General features: G+C 41.6%; 2 protein-coding genes across 2 annotated transcripts; one reads left to right on the top strand and one right to left on the bottom strand.

Annotated features, from left to right (window-relative positions):
* Nucleotides 1-462: 462 nt before the first annotated feature.
* LOC311054090 (eukaryotic translation initiation factor 3 subunit H-like) lies at nt 463-1335 on the bottom strand (the record flags this gene model as incomplete). The annotated part of the gene is made up of 1 exon (XM_084069970.1): nt 463-1335. One exon carries the CDS (start codon nt 1333-1335, stop codon nt 463-465), a length of 873 nt encoding a protein of 290 aa, XP_083926096.1.
* A 2259-nt stretch (nt 1336-3594) lies between these two features.
* On the top strand, nt 3595-11812 carry LOC311053045 (N-fatty-acyl-amino acid synthase/hydrolase PM20D1.2-like). The gene is made up of 13 exons (XM_084068420.1): nt 3595-3871; nt 5869-5955; nt 6689-6924; nt 7648-7734; nt 7853-7986; nt 8352-8471; nt 8690-8765; nt 8861-8922; nt 9006-9084; nt 9562-9633; nt 9723-9888; nt 9997-10096; nt 10650-11812. The coding sequence occupies exons 1-13, from the start codon at nt 3652-3654 to the stop codon at nt 10777-10779; spliced, it is 1569 nt and encodes a 522-aa protein (XP_083924546.1). The 5' UTR covers nt 3595-3651; the 3' UTR covers nt 10780-11812.
* Nucleotides 11813-12717: the final 905 nt, after the last annotated feature.

The following is a 12717-nucleotide window of genomic DNA, read 5'->3' as shown; positions in this document are numbered from 1 at the left end:
CCAGTACTCTGCTGGGGTTCAGTCTTATTAGGTGAGGTGGTCCGTGGCCAAACAAAGTTATTTGTTTGCATGTTGTGGACGGGCTTTGTCGAACGTGGCTGTCGCGTGTGTAAGCAGCTGTGTTGTTGTTTTGGCCATAGAAGTTGAACTCATAGTGAGTCTCCGTGCCCTCCACGGTCGTAGGGCCAGGATTAGGATGTACGTTTCCCGATAACAATAGACTCAAACAAGTGATCTTTCTTACTGTTAGGCCGTCAAGCTAGTTTGGGGTTCTTCTCCGTGTTTGTACCGATTTTCGCACGCCGAAAACTTTAAAAAGTAACAACGCAGCGTCCTTTGGTACATCTCCGTTTTCTCTCGTTCTCCGTTGAAGTTGCACATTGTGGGATTCGAGGAAAACTTATCCTTGCAATATAGCAGCGTAGCACAGCACCAAATAGTTGCTGGCTTTGTTTATCTTTTTCAGGCGAAGGTGTTGTTTCCGCCGCTGAAGAATGGAGCGCGGGATGATTGAATGCGGTAGCGAACATAAAATGCGACTGTACTCGTCAAGTGCCATCTCTCTCGCTGCTTGCTAAGGTTGCGGCTGTAGGTGTTGTATTTGACGATATCCTGGTTCATGTCATCCACTTTGTCCATTAGTAGCTGCAGACTCTTCTCCACGTGGTTAGTGCTGGAGAGGTTGAGCACCTCGTGCTTGTCAGCCACCATTGACTTCTCCTCCAGCTCCCACATGAGCACGTTGATAAGATAGGAGTTCTTGAACACGATGGGCACCTCTTCGAACATGGACTCAGATCCAATGTTGGCCTTCTTAAAGCCCTCAGGTGTAATGTCCTTCCCCCAGATCTCCATAAGCTTAGGGGTCAGCCTGCAGGCCTTGAGGGACAGGGAGCCTTGGGCAGTCTTTATAGGGTCATAGATGAGCACTACCGACTCTTCAATGTCGCGCTGGTAATTGAACTGGTTGTCGACCAGTCGCTGGCTAATGTAGGAGCCATTATGGGTGGACTGGTACCAGCCCACATGCAGATGGTCTATGTTGACGTGGCGCAGAGAACGCATAAACTCCATCTGGTATTGGACTTCATCAAAGTTTGCCTCATCCGGTTGGGGTTGAGGGAAAGGGAAACAGTTGGTGATCTCAAGGCAGTCATCCACCACCAGGCCTAACAGGACACCATGGACCTCCTCACCACCCTGCATCTCCTGGTGTTTGATGATCTTCAGCACCACCAGTCCCTCGATCTGGATCTGCTTGATAGGAGAGCCCAGGGTTCCACCAGCAGAGCTCCCAGGCCTTGAGGTTGATCTGGACTCTTTTCGTGTAGCCATTTCAGTATTAATTTTGACAGCAGATTAACACTTGTGTGCATGCAGCTATATAAACCATTATAGAAAATAGACGACCATATATAGACAATAGACATAACCATATATAGACAGAAGAGAGAGAGGAAGGGTGCAGCCACACATGAGATGCTAGTTGACGCTCGGAAGTCGGAAGTCCCATCCACTCCCATGTTATAAAAAAGCCGGAAAGACCGTCCCGATGCGCGTCTGAAGGGCATACCCGGGTTCTGCTTTTACCGGCCAGTACCGGCCAGAAATGGCCGGAACCAGAACAAGGGCTTACGACCCTAGCGTCAACTTGCATCTCATGTGTGGATGCACCCACCCACAGAGGGGGAAACAGACATACAGTTTGACATTCAGCAACCCTTGCTGTGTTACAGTGTAAATATAATCCTGGCCAGATCAGAGATTATTCATTAAAAGAATCAGATTTTTTTCCAGATATAGAAACCCAACTTAATTTCTTAACCAGACTTTTGATGGGTTGTATGAAAGACAAGTTGAAGCTGTCACAAAGTGGCCTAAACAAGTCGGATCATGTTGATCTCATTCCACATGCAGACGGTGTGGCTGACCCTATTACAGTAGCCTAAATCAAGTAGGCTTCAGCAGGGGTACAGTGGTTTGACTCAAATCTCTGATGACAGTAACAGGTTGTCTGTGAACATGTTGACCTCTGCAGTCCAAGAGTTTCAATGCAAGGAATGTTACAATTTGTCAGGTTGTGTAATCATGTAAATAACTGTTCCTATTGACATTGTTTCGGACTGGTACATTGCACTGACTGGAGACAAAGTCAGATGAGGTGACATAGCCACAAGTACTGCACTTAAGTACAATTTTAAGGTATTCTTTTTACCTTACTGGAGCAATTTCAATTTTCAGCACTTCTACTCCACTACATCTCAGAGGGCAAATATTGTACTTTAAATTTACTCCACTACAATTATCTGAAAACTTTAGCTACTAGTTACTTGGTAGATTTCGATTATTATAAAAAAAGAAAAACATACATTAACCACTTCAGACCTATTTATAGTATGCTTTGGCTATTTGAAAATAGCTGATCTACAAGCTCACAACGTGAGCTTGTAGATGTTATACATTTGGAATCTTGTGAAAAGGGACATTGTGCATAATGGCTACTTTTACTTTTAGTACTTAAGTATATTTTGATGCCAATACGTTTGTACTTTTACTCAAGTACATTTTGAATTCAGGTACTTTTTCCGAGTACTTTTCCCACCACTGAGGTAAGGCCACAATTGTATAACTGGAGTTGGCAGAATATTAGCTAGAGCAGTGGTTCTCAACCAGTGGTCCGGGGACCACCGGTGATCCTTGAGGGGGTTCCAGGGGGTCCCCAGCAAAAGGTGTTTTCACCCATATTGTATACGTTGGCTATTCAAAAATAGCAGATATAGAGATCTGCTATTTTCGAACATTTTTGAAAAATCCATGAAAGTGTTTGAAGAATTTCATATAATTTTGCATTTTTTAACACAAATCTTCTCTTCTGGAGGTCCCTGGCACAAAATATTTTCAGATGGGGGTCTGCGCCCAAATTATATCAATTTAGGGGTCCTTGGCATGAAAAAGGTTGAAAACCACTGAGCTAGTAGCCTGGTAAACTCTCCCTCCAGAAATCTCATTTCCATTTGATTTCTGGAAATGGAAATGAGATTTCTGGAGGGAGGGTTTACCAGGCTACTGAGCTAGAGCATTGGTTCTCAAAGTGGGGTCCTTGAGGGAGTTCCAGGGGGTCCCCAGCTAAATGATAGATTAGGCACCAAATGGACCCTTGTGGGTCTGTAACTCTGAGAGTGTACAAATGGAACCAAATGGACCCTAACGGGTCCATTTGGTTCCATTTGTACACTGTCAGAGTTAAATTAACATAGATTTTACAATATAAATTGCGGTCCAAGTGATAGAAATGCCATTAAATGGGGGTCTGTAGCCCTAATGGATGTCAAACTGGGGGTCCTTGAAATTAAAATGGTTGAGAATCACTGCTAGAGCCGTAAAAAATATTCTCTTATGGGGGTCCCTGGCATATCTTTTGAAATGGGGGTCCGCGGGCTAATAAGTGTCAATTTGGGGGTCCTTGACATGAAAACGTTTGAGAACCATTGAGCTAGAGGCCTGAGTTCACAGGTTGTTTGGCTGCTTTCGGGCCAGCAGGTGTCGCTGTAACAAAACCCTCCGTGCTTCACTCTGCAGACAGACAGACAAAGAGAGAGAAGTTAGTAGTGTCCGCTGCTTGAACACCATCATCAACAACAACAAGGCAAAATGACAGACCGCGGAACAAACTTCAAATTATGTCGATTCTTAAAGATCGTCGTCTGCAGCTTGCTGTTCATTATCGCGGTGCTGTTCATGGTCCTCACCATCAGGACACTGTCACTGGATGTAAACGTTGGACTTCAGCTCGCTCACTGGGAGAAGACCGACCACCTGTCTGCAGACATCAGCCAGCGCCAGAGAGAGGAACTTCTCGCTCTTTTTAAAGGTGATTTGTGACTTATACATCTTGACTCAGTGGAAATACAACAAAGTGGCTAACGTAACGTTACTGTGCACTCGTTGACCTGTGTTTCAGACGGCGATCGGTTCCAGCGTCGTTGCCAGATATCAAGGGAGACATAAGCAACTAGGTCTATATAAAAACAAGGCCAAAAGAAGCCTCATGAGCGTCGAATATTTGAAAATAGCCGATCTATAAGCTTACATCGGCTATTTTCAAAAGAAAACTTGAAACAAAAAAAAAGTGAAACATTTTGAATATTGTTTTTAAACAACACAAATCTGGTACAGAGCAGGGGTCACTAAATACTTTTCAGATGGGGGTCCGTGGACATTATGCATATTCATTTGAGGGTCCTTGACGTGAAAATGTTTGATAACTGCTTTTAACGTTAGGAAACAAGCCCAAATAAGCAACTACACTGAAGAAACAAGCTCACAACTGCCCGCAACCACCAATATTTACAAGTGACTTTACAGAATAATAAGCCCAAAGTCGCTTATAATAAACGGACATGGCAACACTGGTCGCTCAGTTCCCATAGCGAATTGCTGTTTCGGTCTAACCTCGGTCCCAGTCTCACTCATCTGGTTTCGGTTTGGGTCCAGAGCGGAAACGGAAACGGCGCCTGCAATATATGTGCACATTACCGGATACAGTAGGCGGGCTTTAGACCGGATCACACCGGTTAATTGGGAATCGAAACCAGGCTTTCCACAGGTACTGCAGAAAGTCGGATCAGACGAGGTTAACAACCTGTTCAAGTCCAGAACAGTGCACGAGTGTAACGCCCATAAAAAAGAACAGATCTTAAAGCTATCAACGCATAGTTGTGGGACGCGTTGATGGCTTGAAGATCTGTTCTTTTTGGCGAGAGGCGTACCGTGGTACTTTCAGAGTAGCATTCAGCCTCCAAGCTGTCATACCAAACTATCGCAGAGGCAGTGGTGGAAAAAGTACTCAAATGTTTTATGCTTGTAAAAGTATCAACACCGAAATGTAGAAATACTCTGTTCCAATAAGTAAAAGTACGGAATTCAAAATGTACTTGAGTAAAAGTACAAAAGTATTGGTATCAAAATGTACTTAAAGTACCAAAAGTAGAAAGTACTAATTATGCAGAATGTTCCATTTCACACGTTTGTATAAAATGTATAAACATTTGAAAATAGCAGATCTACAAGCTCACAATGTGTCGCGATGCGACGCATTGTGAGCTTGTAGATCTGCTATTTTCAAATGGACGAAATATATATATATATACAGAGCTGAAGTAAAAGTATTGACAATTAGAAATACTCCAGTAAAGTAAAAAATCACACCCTGTGTGAAGGTAGCGGCGCCTTTGATACATTTTGTCATCGATATGTGTTTATAATGTGTTTATAGCCATGTGTCACGTGAAGCTTGACCAATCACTTTGTTGACGGGTCTGACCAATCAGAACGTTGACGGGTCTGACCAATCAGAACGTTGACGGTGAACACGGACAAAGTCAGGTATAGAGCAGCGGGTCTGACCAATCAGAACGTTGACGGGTCTGACCAATCAGAACGTTGACGGGTCTGACCAATCAGAACGTTGACGGTGAACATGGACAAAGTCAGGTATAGAGCAGGATCCGCTCTATACCTAAAGGTATAGAGCGGCTAGCGCCGCTAAAAATCACACCCTGTGTGAAGGTAGCGGTGCCTTTGATACATTTTGTCATCGATATGTGTTTATAATGTGTTTATAGCCATGTGTCACGTGAAGCTTGACCAATCACTTTGTTGACGCACCTGACCAATCAGAACGTTGACGCACACGGACAAAGTCAGGTATAGAGCGGCTAGCGCCGCTAAAAATACCTCAAAATTAATAAAAAATAATTTAAAAAAAGGAAAGTGCTTGAGTAAATGTACTTAGTTACTTATCACCACTGGGTTTATTATTATGTCCTTATTATTAATAATCATTGCTTTTCAATGTTTGTTGTTCAGAATCGATCCGGATTCCCACCGTGTCCACCTCAGAGACAGAACTCAACACCACCGCACTGCTGGAGTTCAACACTTTTCTGAGGAAAGGTAACGACACAAACCAGCACTTATTTACAGGGGGTCCGGCGGTCATTGCGAAACCGACGGTGTTTATGTTTATCCATAGAATTTTCCAGAACAGAGAGATTATATATTTTATACAATTTCTTGTGTAAACAAGAAGCTGTCAGAATATGTCCCCCCTCCAATATCCTCTCCTATACATTTTAATACCTAAAATTTAAGTTGTTGTCTGGACAAATATGCCCATATGGACTTGCCTGATGTGACAGTACTGACTCATCATATATCCTGGTCTTGAACTACCGCACAATATCCTGGGCAACACTGACATTATACAACACAGTGCTGATAGTACTGACATCATAGACTAGCCTCAGTACTTAGTGTATCAAAGAAGGAAGTTAGCATGTTTTATAACCTTGTAGATTTAACATGTTCATTTCTTTAATCACTTAAACCCTATTTTACTTCATTGACCGGGGTCCCCCAGGTCTATACTTGTCTTGGTCCCCTCCTTTTTCCCTCTACACCGAGTGTAGAAATCTCTTCACGGAAAATAGCCAATCTACAATCTCATAATGCATCGCGTTGTGAGAATGTTCGCCTATTTGTGAGAAGCATCGTTTGCCTTTTATGACAGGCTGAGAATAGAGATGCGAGGGTTCATATGGTGAAGTGTTTGGGCAATCACACTGTATGCAATATGCACAAAAGAGAAATAAGTTGAACAGTTTCTGTACACGTCTCCTCGTTTCAGCCTTTCCAACTATCTTTTCTTCGGACCTGGTCCAGCATGAAATCGTTGCCAACTACAGTCACCTGTTATGGGTGGCAGGTACCCAGCCTCGTCTGGTACCTTACATGCTATTGGCACACATTGACGTAGTCCCTGCGTCCGAGGCTGACGGCTGGGAAGCTCCACCATTCTCTGCTAAGGAGATGGATGGTTTCATTTATGGCAGAGGGACCATTGATGACAAGCACTCTCTTATGGTAAGAAATTGTGTGTGTGTGTGTGTGTGTGTGTGTGTGTGTGTGTGTGTGTGTGTGTGTGTGTGTGTGTGTGTGTGTGTGTGTGTGTGTGTGTGTGTGTGTGTGTGTGTGTGTGTGTGTGTGTGTGTGTGTGTGTGTGTGTGTGTGTGTGTGCGTGCGTGCGTGCGTGCGTGCGTGCGTGCGTGCGTGCGTGCAAATTTAAGTTCACAAATAATTGCGATTAACAATTTAATTGTGTTTTTGGCATTGAACATTGGAACCTATGAATAAAATCTTGATTTCTGTTTGCCTTTTAGGCTTTGTAATCAAAAATTGCACAGGACAGATATTACAAATACTTTAAAGAAATTACTGGCATATTTAATAATTGCATTTATTTTAGAAAGAAATCTAAAAGCTCAGCTTGTAGATCTGCCAAGTCTGCTATTTTTGGAAAATGTTTGAAATGTATGAACATTTTTCAACATGGAAACGATTATGATCTCAAATAATGGCGATTATGTAATAATTGTGACAGGTGTGTGAGTGTGTCAAATTCCTCATGTGAACATACATGCACAGTACATTATTTATATACTGTATATACTGTGTGTACATAATTATGGTATAGTATACTAACATTGTAGATAGTACTTGACTAAACAAAGTAAACAACCAAACCATTTTTTGTTGAATGTCTTTCCCATGTCAGTCTACAGAGAATAACGCTTATTTTCCCCCTAGGGAATTCTCCAGGCTCTGGAGTACTTGCTGATGAAAGGCTATAAACCACGCAGGGGCTTTTACATCGGCATGGGACACGATGAAGAAGTACGTTAACCAACAAAGGCACACACTAATGTTGCAATTATTTTACCTCTGACATTCAAAATGTCACTTAGAATAGAAATGACATTTAAGTAACACGTGTCTGTATGTCTGGGTAAAGGTGTCAGGTTACCAGGGGGCCATGAACATAGTGCGTTTGCTGAAACAACGCGACGTGCGGCTGTCGTTCGTCCTGGACGAGGGTCTGGCGGTTCTTGATGGAGTCATCAGCGGTGTGGACGGACCCGCCGCTCTGTGAGGAACCATCGCTGACATACATCAACACACCCATTGTTCCAAATTTCCTGTTATTTAGAGCCATGGCGAAACACAGCTTACTGTATGTTGTGCAGCCATTGTTACACTGTTTAATCACCCCACTGAAACGTAGAGGTAGAAACACACGTCAGAGCAGGAGATATCCTGAACTTATTGAACTGTCATCTTTCAACAAGTAGCAGATACAATCCGTCAACAACAATAAAAAGAACAAATGAACAAATAAATGTGTGACTTAACTGATTAACAGAATATAATATCTTGCTCTCTCGCTCTCTCTCTCTCTCTCTCTCTCTCTCTCTCTCTCTCTCTCTCTCTCTGTCTCTCTCTGTATTTTGCAGGATTGGTGTAAGTGAGAAAGGTCAAGCTACAGTGAAGCTGAGTGTGTCTACATTTCCAGGTCATTCCTCCATGCCTCCCAGTGAGAGCAGCATTGGTATCTTGGCTACAGCTGTGAAAAGGTGCTGCAAGAATCACTTAGAATCAAACCATTCAAATGTTGGTCTACAGCAGAGTTTTCCCCCACTGTATCCTCTAGAGGGAGCTGAAAACAAACTTACAGCAGGCAGAAAGCCACTTGGCTCAACTATGCACAACCTCTAAGTTGCCTTGTTGTTATTGAGCTGATGGATAAATTAGTAATATCTAAGACTTGTACTGTCTCTTGCTGTGTTCTCAGGCTAGAGGATAACCCCATGCCTAGACTGTTTGGACACGGACCTGAACGTGGAACCTTTGAACATCTGGCTCATAAGGCAAGACACTGCTGCAAACTTGCTACCAGTCATGCGACATCAATCTCTCTCTTGCAATATGTTTCATCACCAGTTCTCCTTCTATGATTTAACAGTTCGGGCTTCCACTGAAAGTCATCATGTCGAACCTGTGGCTGTTTTCTCCACTTATTGGCAGGTAATTAAATGTCCACTGGGGGACTAATTAGGTTTAATTAAGCGTAAGTGGAAATAAATTGATAAGAATGTTTCATGTTGCAGAATGATGGAACGAAGACCTGACACCAACGCTTTTGTACGGACCACCACCGCTGTCACCATGTTTAATGCAGGAGTTAAGGTACGTTTCTACAGCAAAAGTTTACGTACTGGACAAAACGGCAATGGAAGAAGACACGCTGACAGTGTTCTTGACGCACGTCTGCCTTTTCATGTCGTGAAACGATGATAACGCGAGCATCTGACACTCTTGAGTATGTCGGGAACGGGGTGTCCCAAAAACATGTATGCATAAAATAAAAGCTGTGAAAGAACGACATGGACACATAGTCTACAACGTGTTTCACCCGGAAGGTTTCTCAGAGAAGAAGTGTTTGGGGTCAAACAGACAGACTGTAGTAGACTATCCAGGTACTGTAGTTCTTCACAGCTTTACAGGTGCTTGTATATTTCTGGGACACTTACAGTAGTACCCCAATAAATTATATATTAAGCATTTTCTGCTCCCTTTTCCTATATATTTTGAATTTATTTTCCCTGCATTTCCATCTTGACCATGAAGGAAAGGTATCAAAACTATTTTCCTTCCTCCACTCAGGTGAATATCCTCCCTTCACTCGCCGAAGCCTTCGTCAATCTGCGTATCCATTCAGCACAGTCGTTAAAAGAGGTGAGATTCAGCCCCTTGGAGACAAAGTTGCTAGCTATACCACAGTTACAGTAGATTTTGCCCAACTCTCAGATGTGTGTGTTGTTCAGATTATGGACCTGATCCAGTCCACTATTGGGGACGAGCGCGTGAAGATAGAGCTCGTGTCAGGATTCGACCCTCTGCCTGTCAGTTCGTATGATGAAACCTCCTTCGGTTACCAGATCATCAAGAAAACTCTGCTCGACATGTTTCCACAAGTAACCGTGGCACCAGGTCAGAACCTTCGTAAATGGGATAGGATTATTTTCACTGATGGAGTCGTGGTTCTATTTCTTACAACCCCTGAGGTAATGTTTTTTATCCAAAATGTTCAACATGCAGGTATTTGTATTGGGAACACAGACAGCCGTCACTTCAAGGAGCTGACTAATGATATCTATCGCTTTGCCCCTATCTGGCTCAAACCTGGCGATGCTCAGAGGTAAGAATTTTCAAATGGTGTCCAAAGCAGAGTGACAGTTCAATCGACCAAGTCTGTTGCTGTCATTACAACACATTGCTTTATCTCATCTACTAGATTAGAGGTCGAACAAAGGATAACTTTCCTCTGTTGGTCACAAGAAGACTGTTAAAGACGCACTCCCCTCAAATTGTAATTTTTTTGTTTGGTTTGTCTAATGTGAAAATCCTGGTAGTTTCTTGCACTCTGTATATCTACAAAGCATTAATATAGAGTTTTACAACAAAAAGTCTTCAGACTAGCATTCATTTGCAGCTAGGTCACGTGACTAAGATGAGGTGCCATCATGTCACACACCAAACGCCATTCGGAGCCTCACTAAATGAATGAGGATATATGCAGGGAAACAAAACAAGCGCTCCCTTGTAGCCTGACACCACGGTGCGTCTTTCATGAGGAAGTGACCCGCTTGTATACAGTATGTACATGCGTATAGTTTCAGAACAGGAGTATGAATGGGCCTCAAGCAAGATGTTTTGGAAAACATAACATTTTAGGTATTTGTTTTCCTCAGGATCCACGGCATCAATGAAAGGATTTCTAAGAAGAATTATGAGGAAATTGTCATTTTTTACTTCAATCTGTTCCAAAACTGCGACATTCAGAAGCTTCCTGATCCTCACAACTCTGAACATGACCTGTGACGAGTGGCATCCAAAGACAATGTCTCATTTTCAGGACCAAATATAAGACTAGCAATTTAACCACTCATTTAACCACCATATTCGTCGCCTAGCATAGCAGAAAATCCTGAAGGGGGCGTCAACAAGTGTCATTTGGTAGTGCGGACATCTTGGTGGGGCATAAACAGCTTGACTTAACATTGACTTCCACCAGTATGTCTGCAGCTACTATGCCACGCCCCCTGTGGTGACGACAGCACTATAAACTATGTATTTTCAACTGAAAAAAAGAGTTGATCCCAGAAGCTTTGACACTTTTTTCAGTTGAATCAATCACTTGTCGAAAGGGATCTGCGATGAATTAAGCCTTACACTTCCCCCACTCAATTCCTATACAATAAGAATGTTTGCAATTTGTAAATGAAAGATATGGTTTATCACTATATGGTTGGCTTCAATGTTTTTTTTTAACACTTTTTGTGTGTAATTATTTACCTTTGGTAAAAGTTCTGGGTAATCTTAATTGAAAGTATTGACCTTTTTGCTGCTGATAAAATAATTTATAATATAATATTGTATAAAGTTAATATATTGAAAATGTGATACTTGAAGTGACTTAACACCTTTTCCCTTACCCTTTTTGACAATCTGGAAAAGAAATGCACTGTTTGTACTTTTCAGCAATGTCAGTTAGCACAAAATTAGTTTTAGAACTTATGTTCTTGATTATGTTGTTTTAGTGACTGACAGAAGGTTGAATAAATAAATGACAACCAGTTTGAAAATGAACTGTGAAACCTTTGACACTTTTTGAAAACCGTGGTTTTATAAATTTCCATGAGAGATTAAATGGTAGACATGAAATTTTCACTGATGAATGCTATAATTTAAGGTCAAATTGTTGAAATTTGAAAAGTCATATCTCCTATGAGCTATTATTTACATTTAAGTATCTTAGGATTTGATTTGTGTTCCATTTTACTTCCCTTTACTTTTAAGTTCCATTTTACTTACAAGGTGTATTGTAATTGGCTTGTGATGAAATGTTACCATAAACCAGTATTATGAATAAATCATTGCTCTTGTGTATTTCCATTATGCATATCCACAAAAGTATATTCACAGAGTTAATAGCTTGAATATTCGCTACTAGTGATGTAATCAGGAGGACACATTTACCCACATAGAGAGTGAAAAGATGAAAATTGGAAAACGAAAAGCATATCCTAAAACCTCATGCTGCTGGAACATACCACAGGTTTTGATGCATGAACATGCTTTTTTTTTTTTACAAAGAAAGAATTAAATTACCTTTTACAATAAAACATCTAACTACAGAGTGCAACAGTCCACAATAATTTTACACTTTAAAATATTTTCTAAATGAGCTGATCTACAAGCTCACGTGTTGTATCGCGACAAGTGAGCTTCTTTCATAAAGATGAATGGAAAGGATTCTAAAAATCACGAAGTCCTGTTCACTCCATAGGTTCACTCCCATGTTGTCTGGCAATTAGGATTCCTGTGTGTGACCTTGCCTCAAGGTGTGTCAGATCCATATCTCTCTTCTTTATTACCTTCAGATAGGATAGTAACGTTAAGTTATACCATGTAACATTACATTGTGTAACTTAACGTTACTATCCTATCTGAAGGTAATGAAGAAGAGAGATATATGCAACGGCTGTATGCAAAGAGAGGTTTTGTGTTCAGACAGGAGTTCAGAGTCAGACTAGAGACTACATTTTAAACGTATCTGAGACCATTAATTATAGGATGTACAGACAAGTGCAAAAGGTCCAGTCCATGTAGGACTTCCCTCAGTAAAATAAGGAATACATTCTTATCTCATTACCATGTAAAAAGTACCATCTACGTATATCGATCAATAAAATATTCCCTTTTCCTAATGATCAATTGAAACACAAGACGGGTCAAGATCCCACATTTTAGTGAGAT

The sequence above is a fragment of the Gymnoscopelus microlampas genome (genome assembly GCF_963454915.1).
Source record: "Gymnoscopelus microlampas genome assembly, chromosome: 10".
NCBI classification, from domain to species: domain Eukaryota; kingdom Metazoa; phylum Chordata; class Actinopteri; order Myctophiformes; family Myctophidae; genus Gymnoscopelus; species Gymnoscopelus microlampas.
This window is presented reverse-complemented; position numbering and strand designations above follow the sequence as displayed.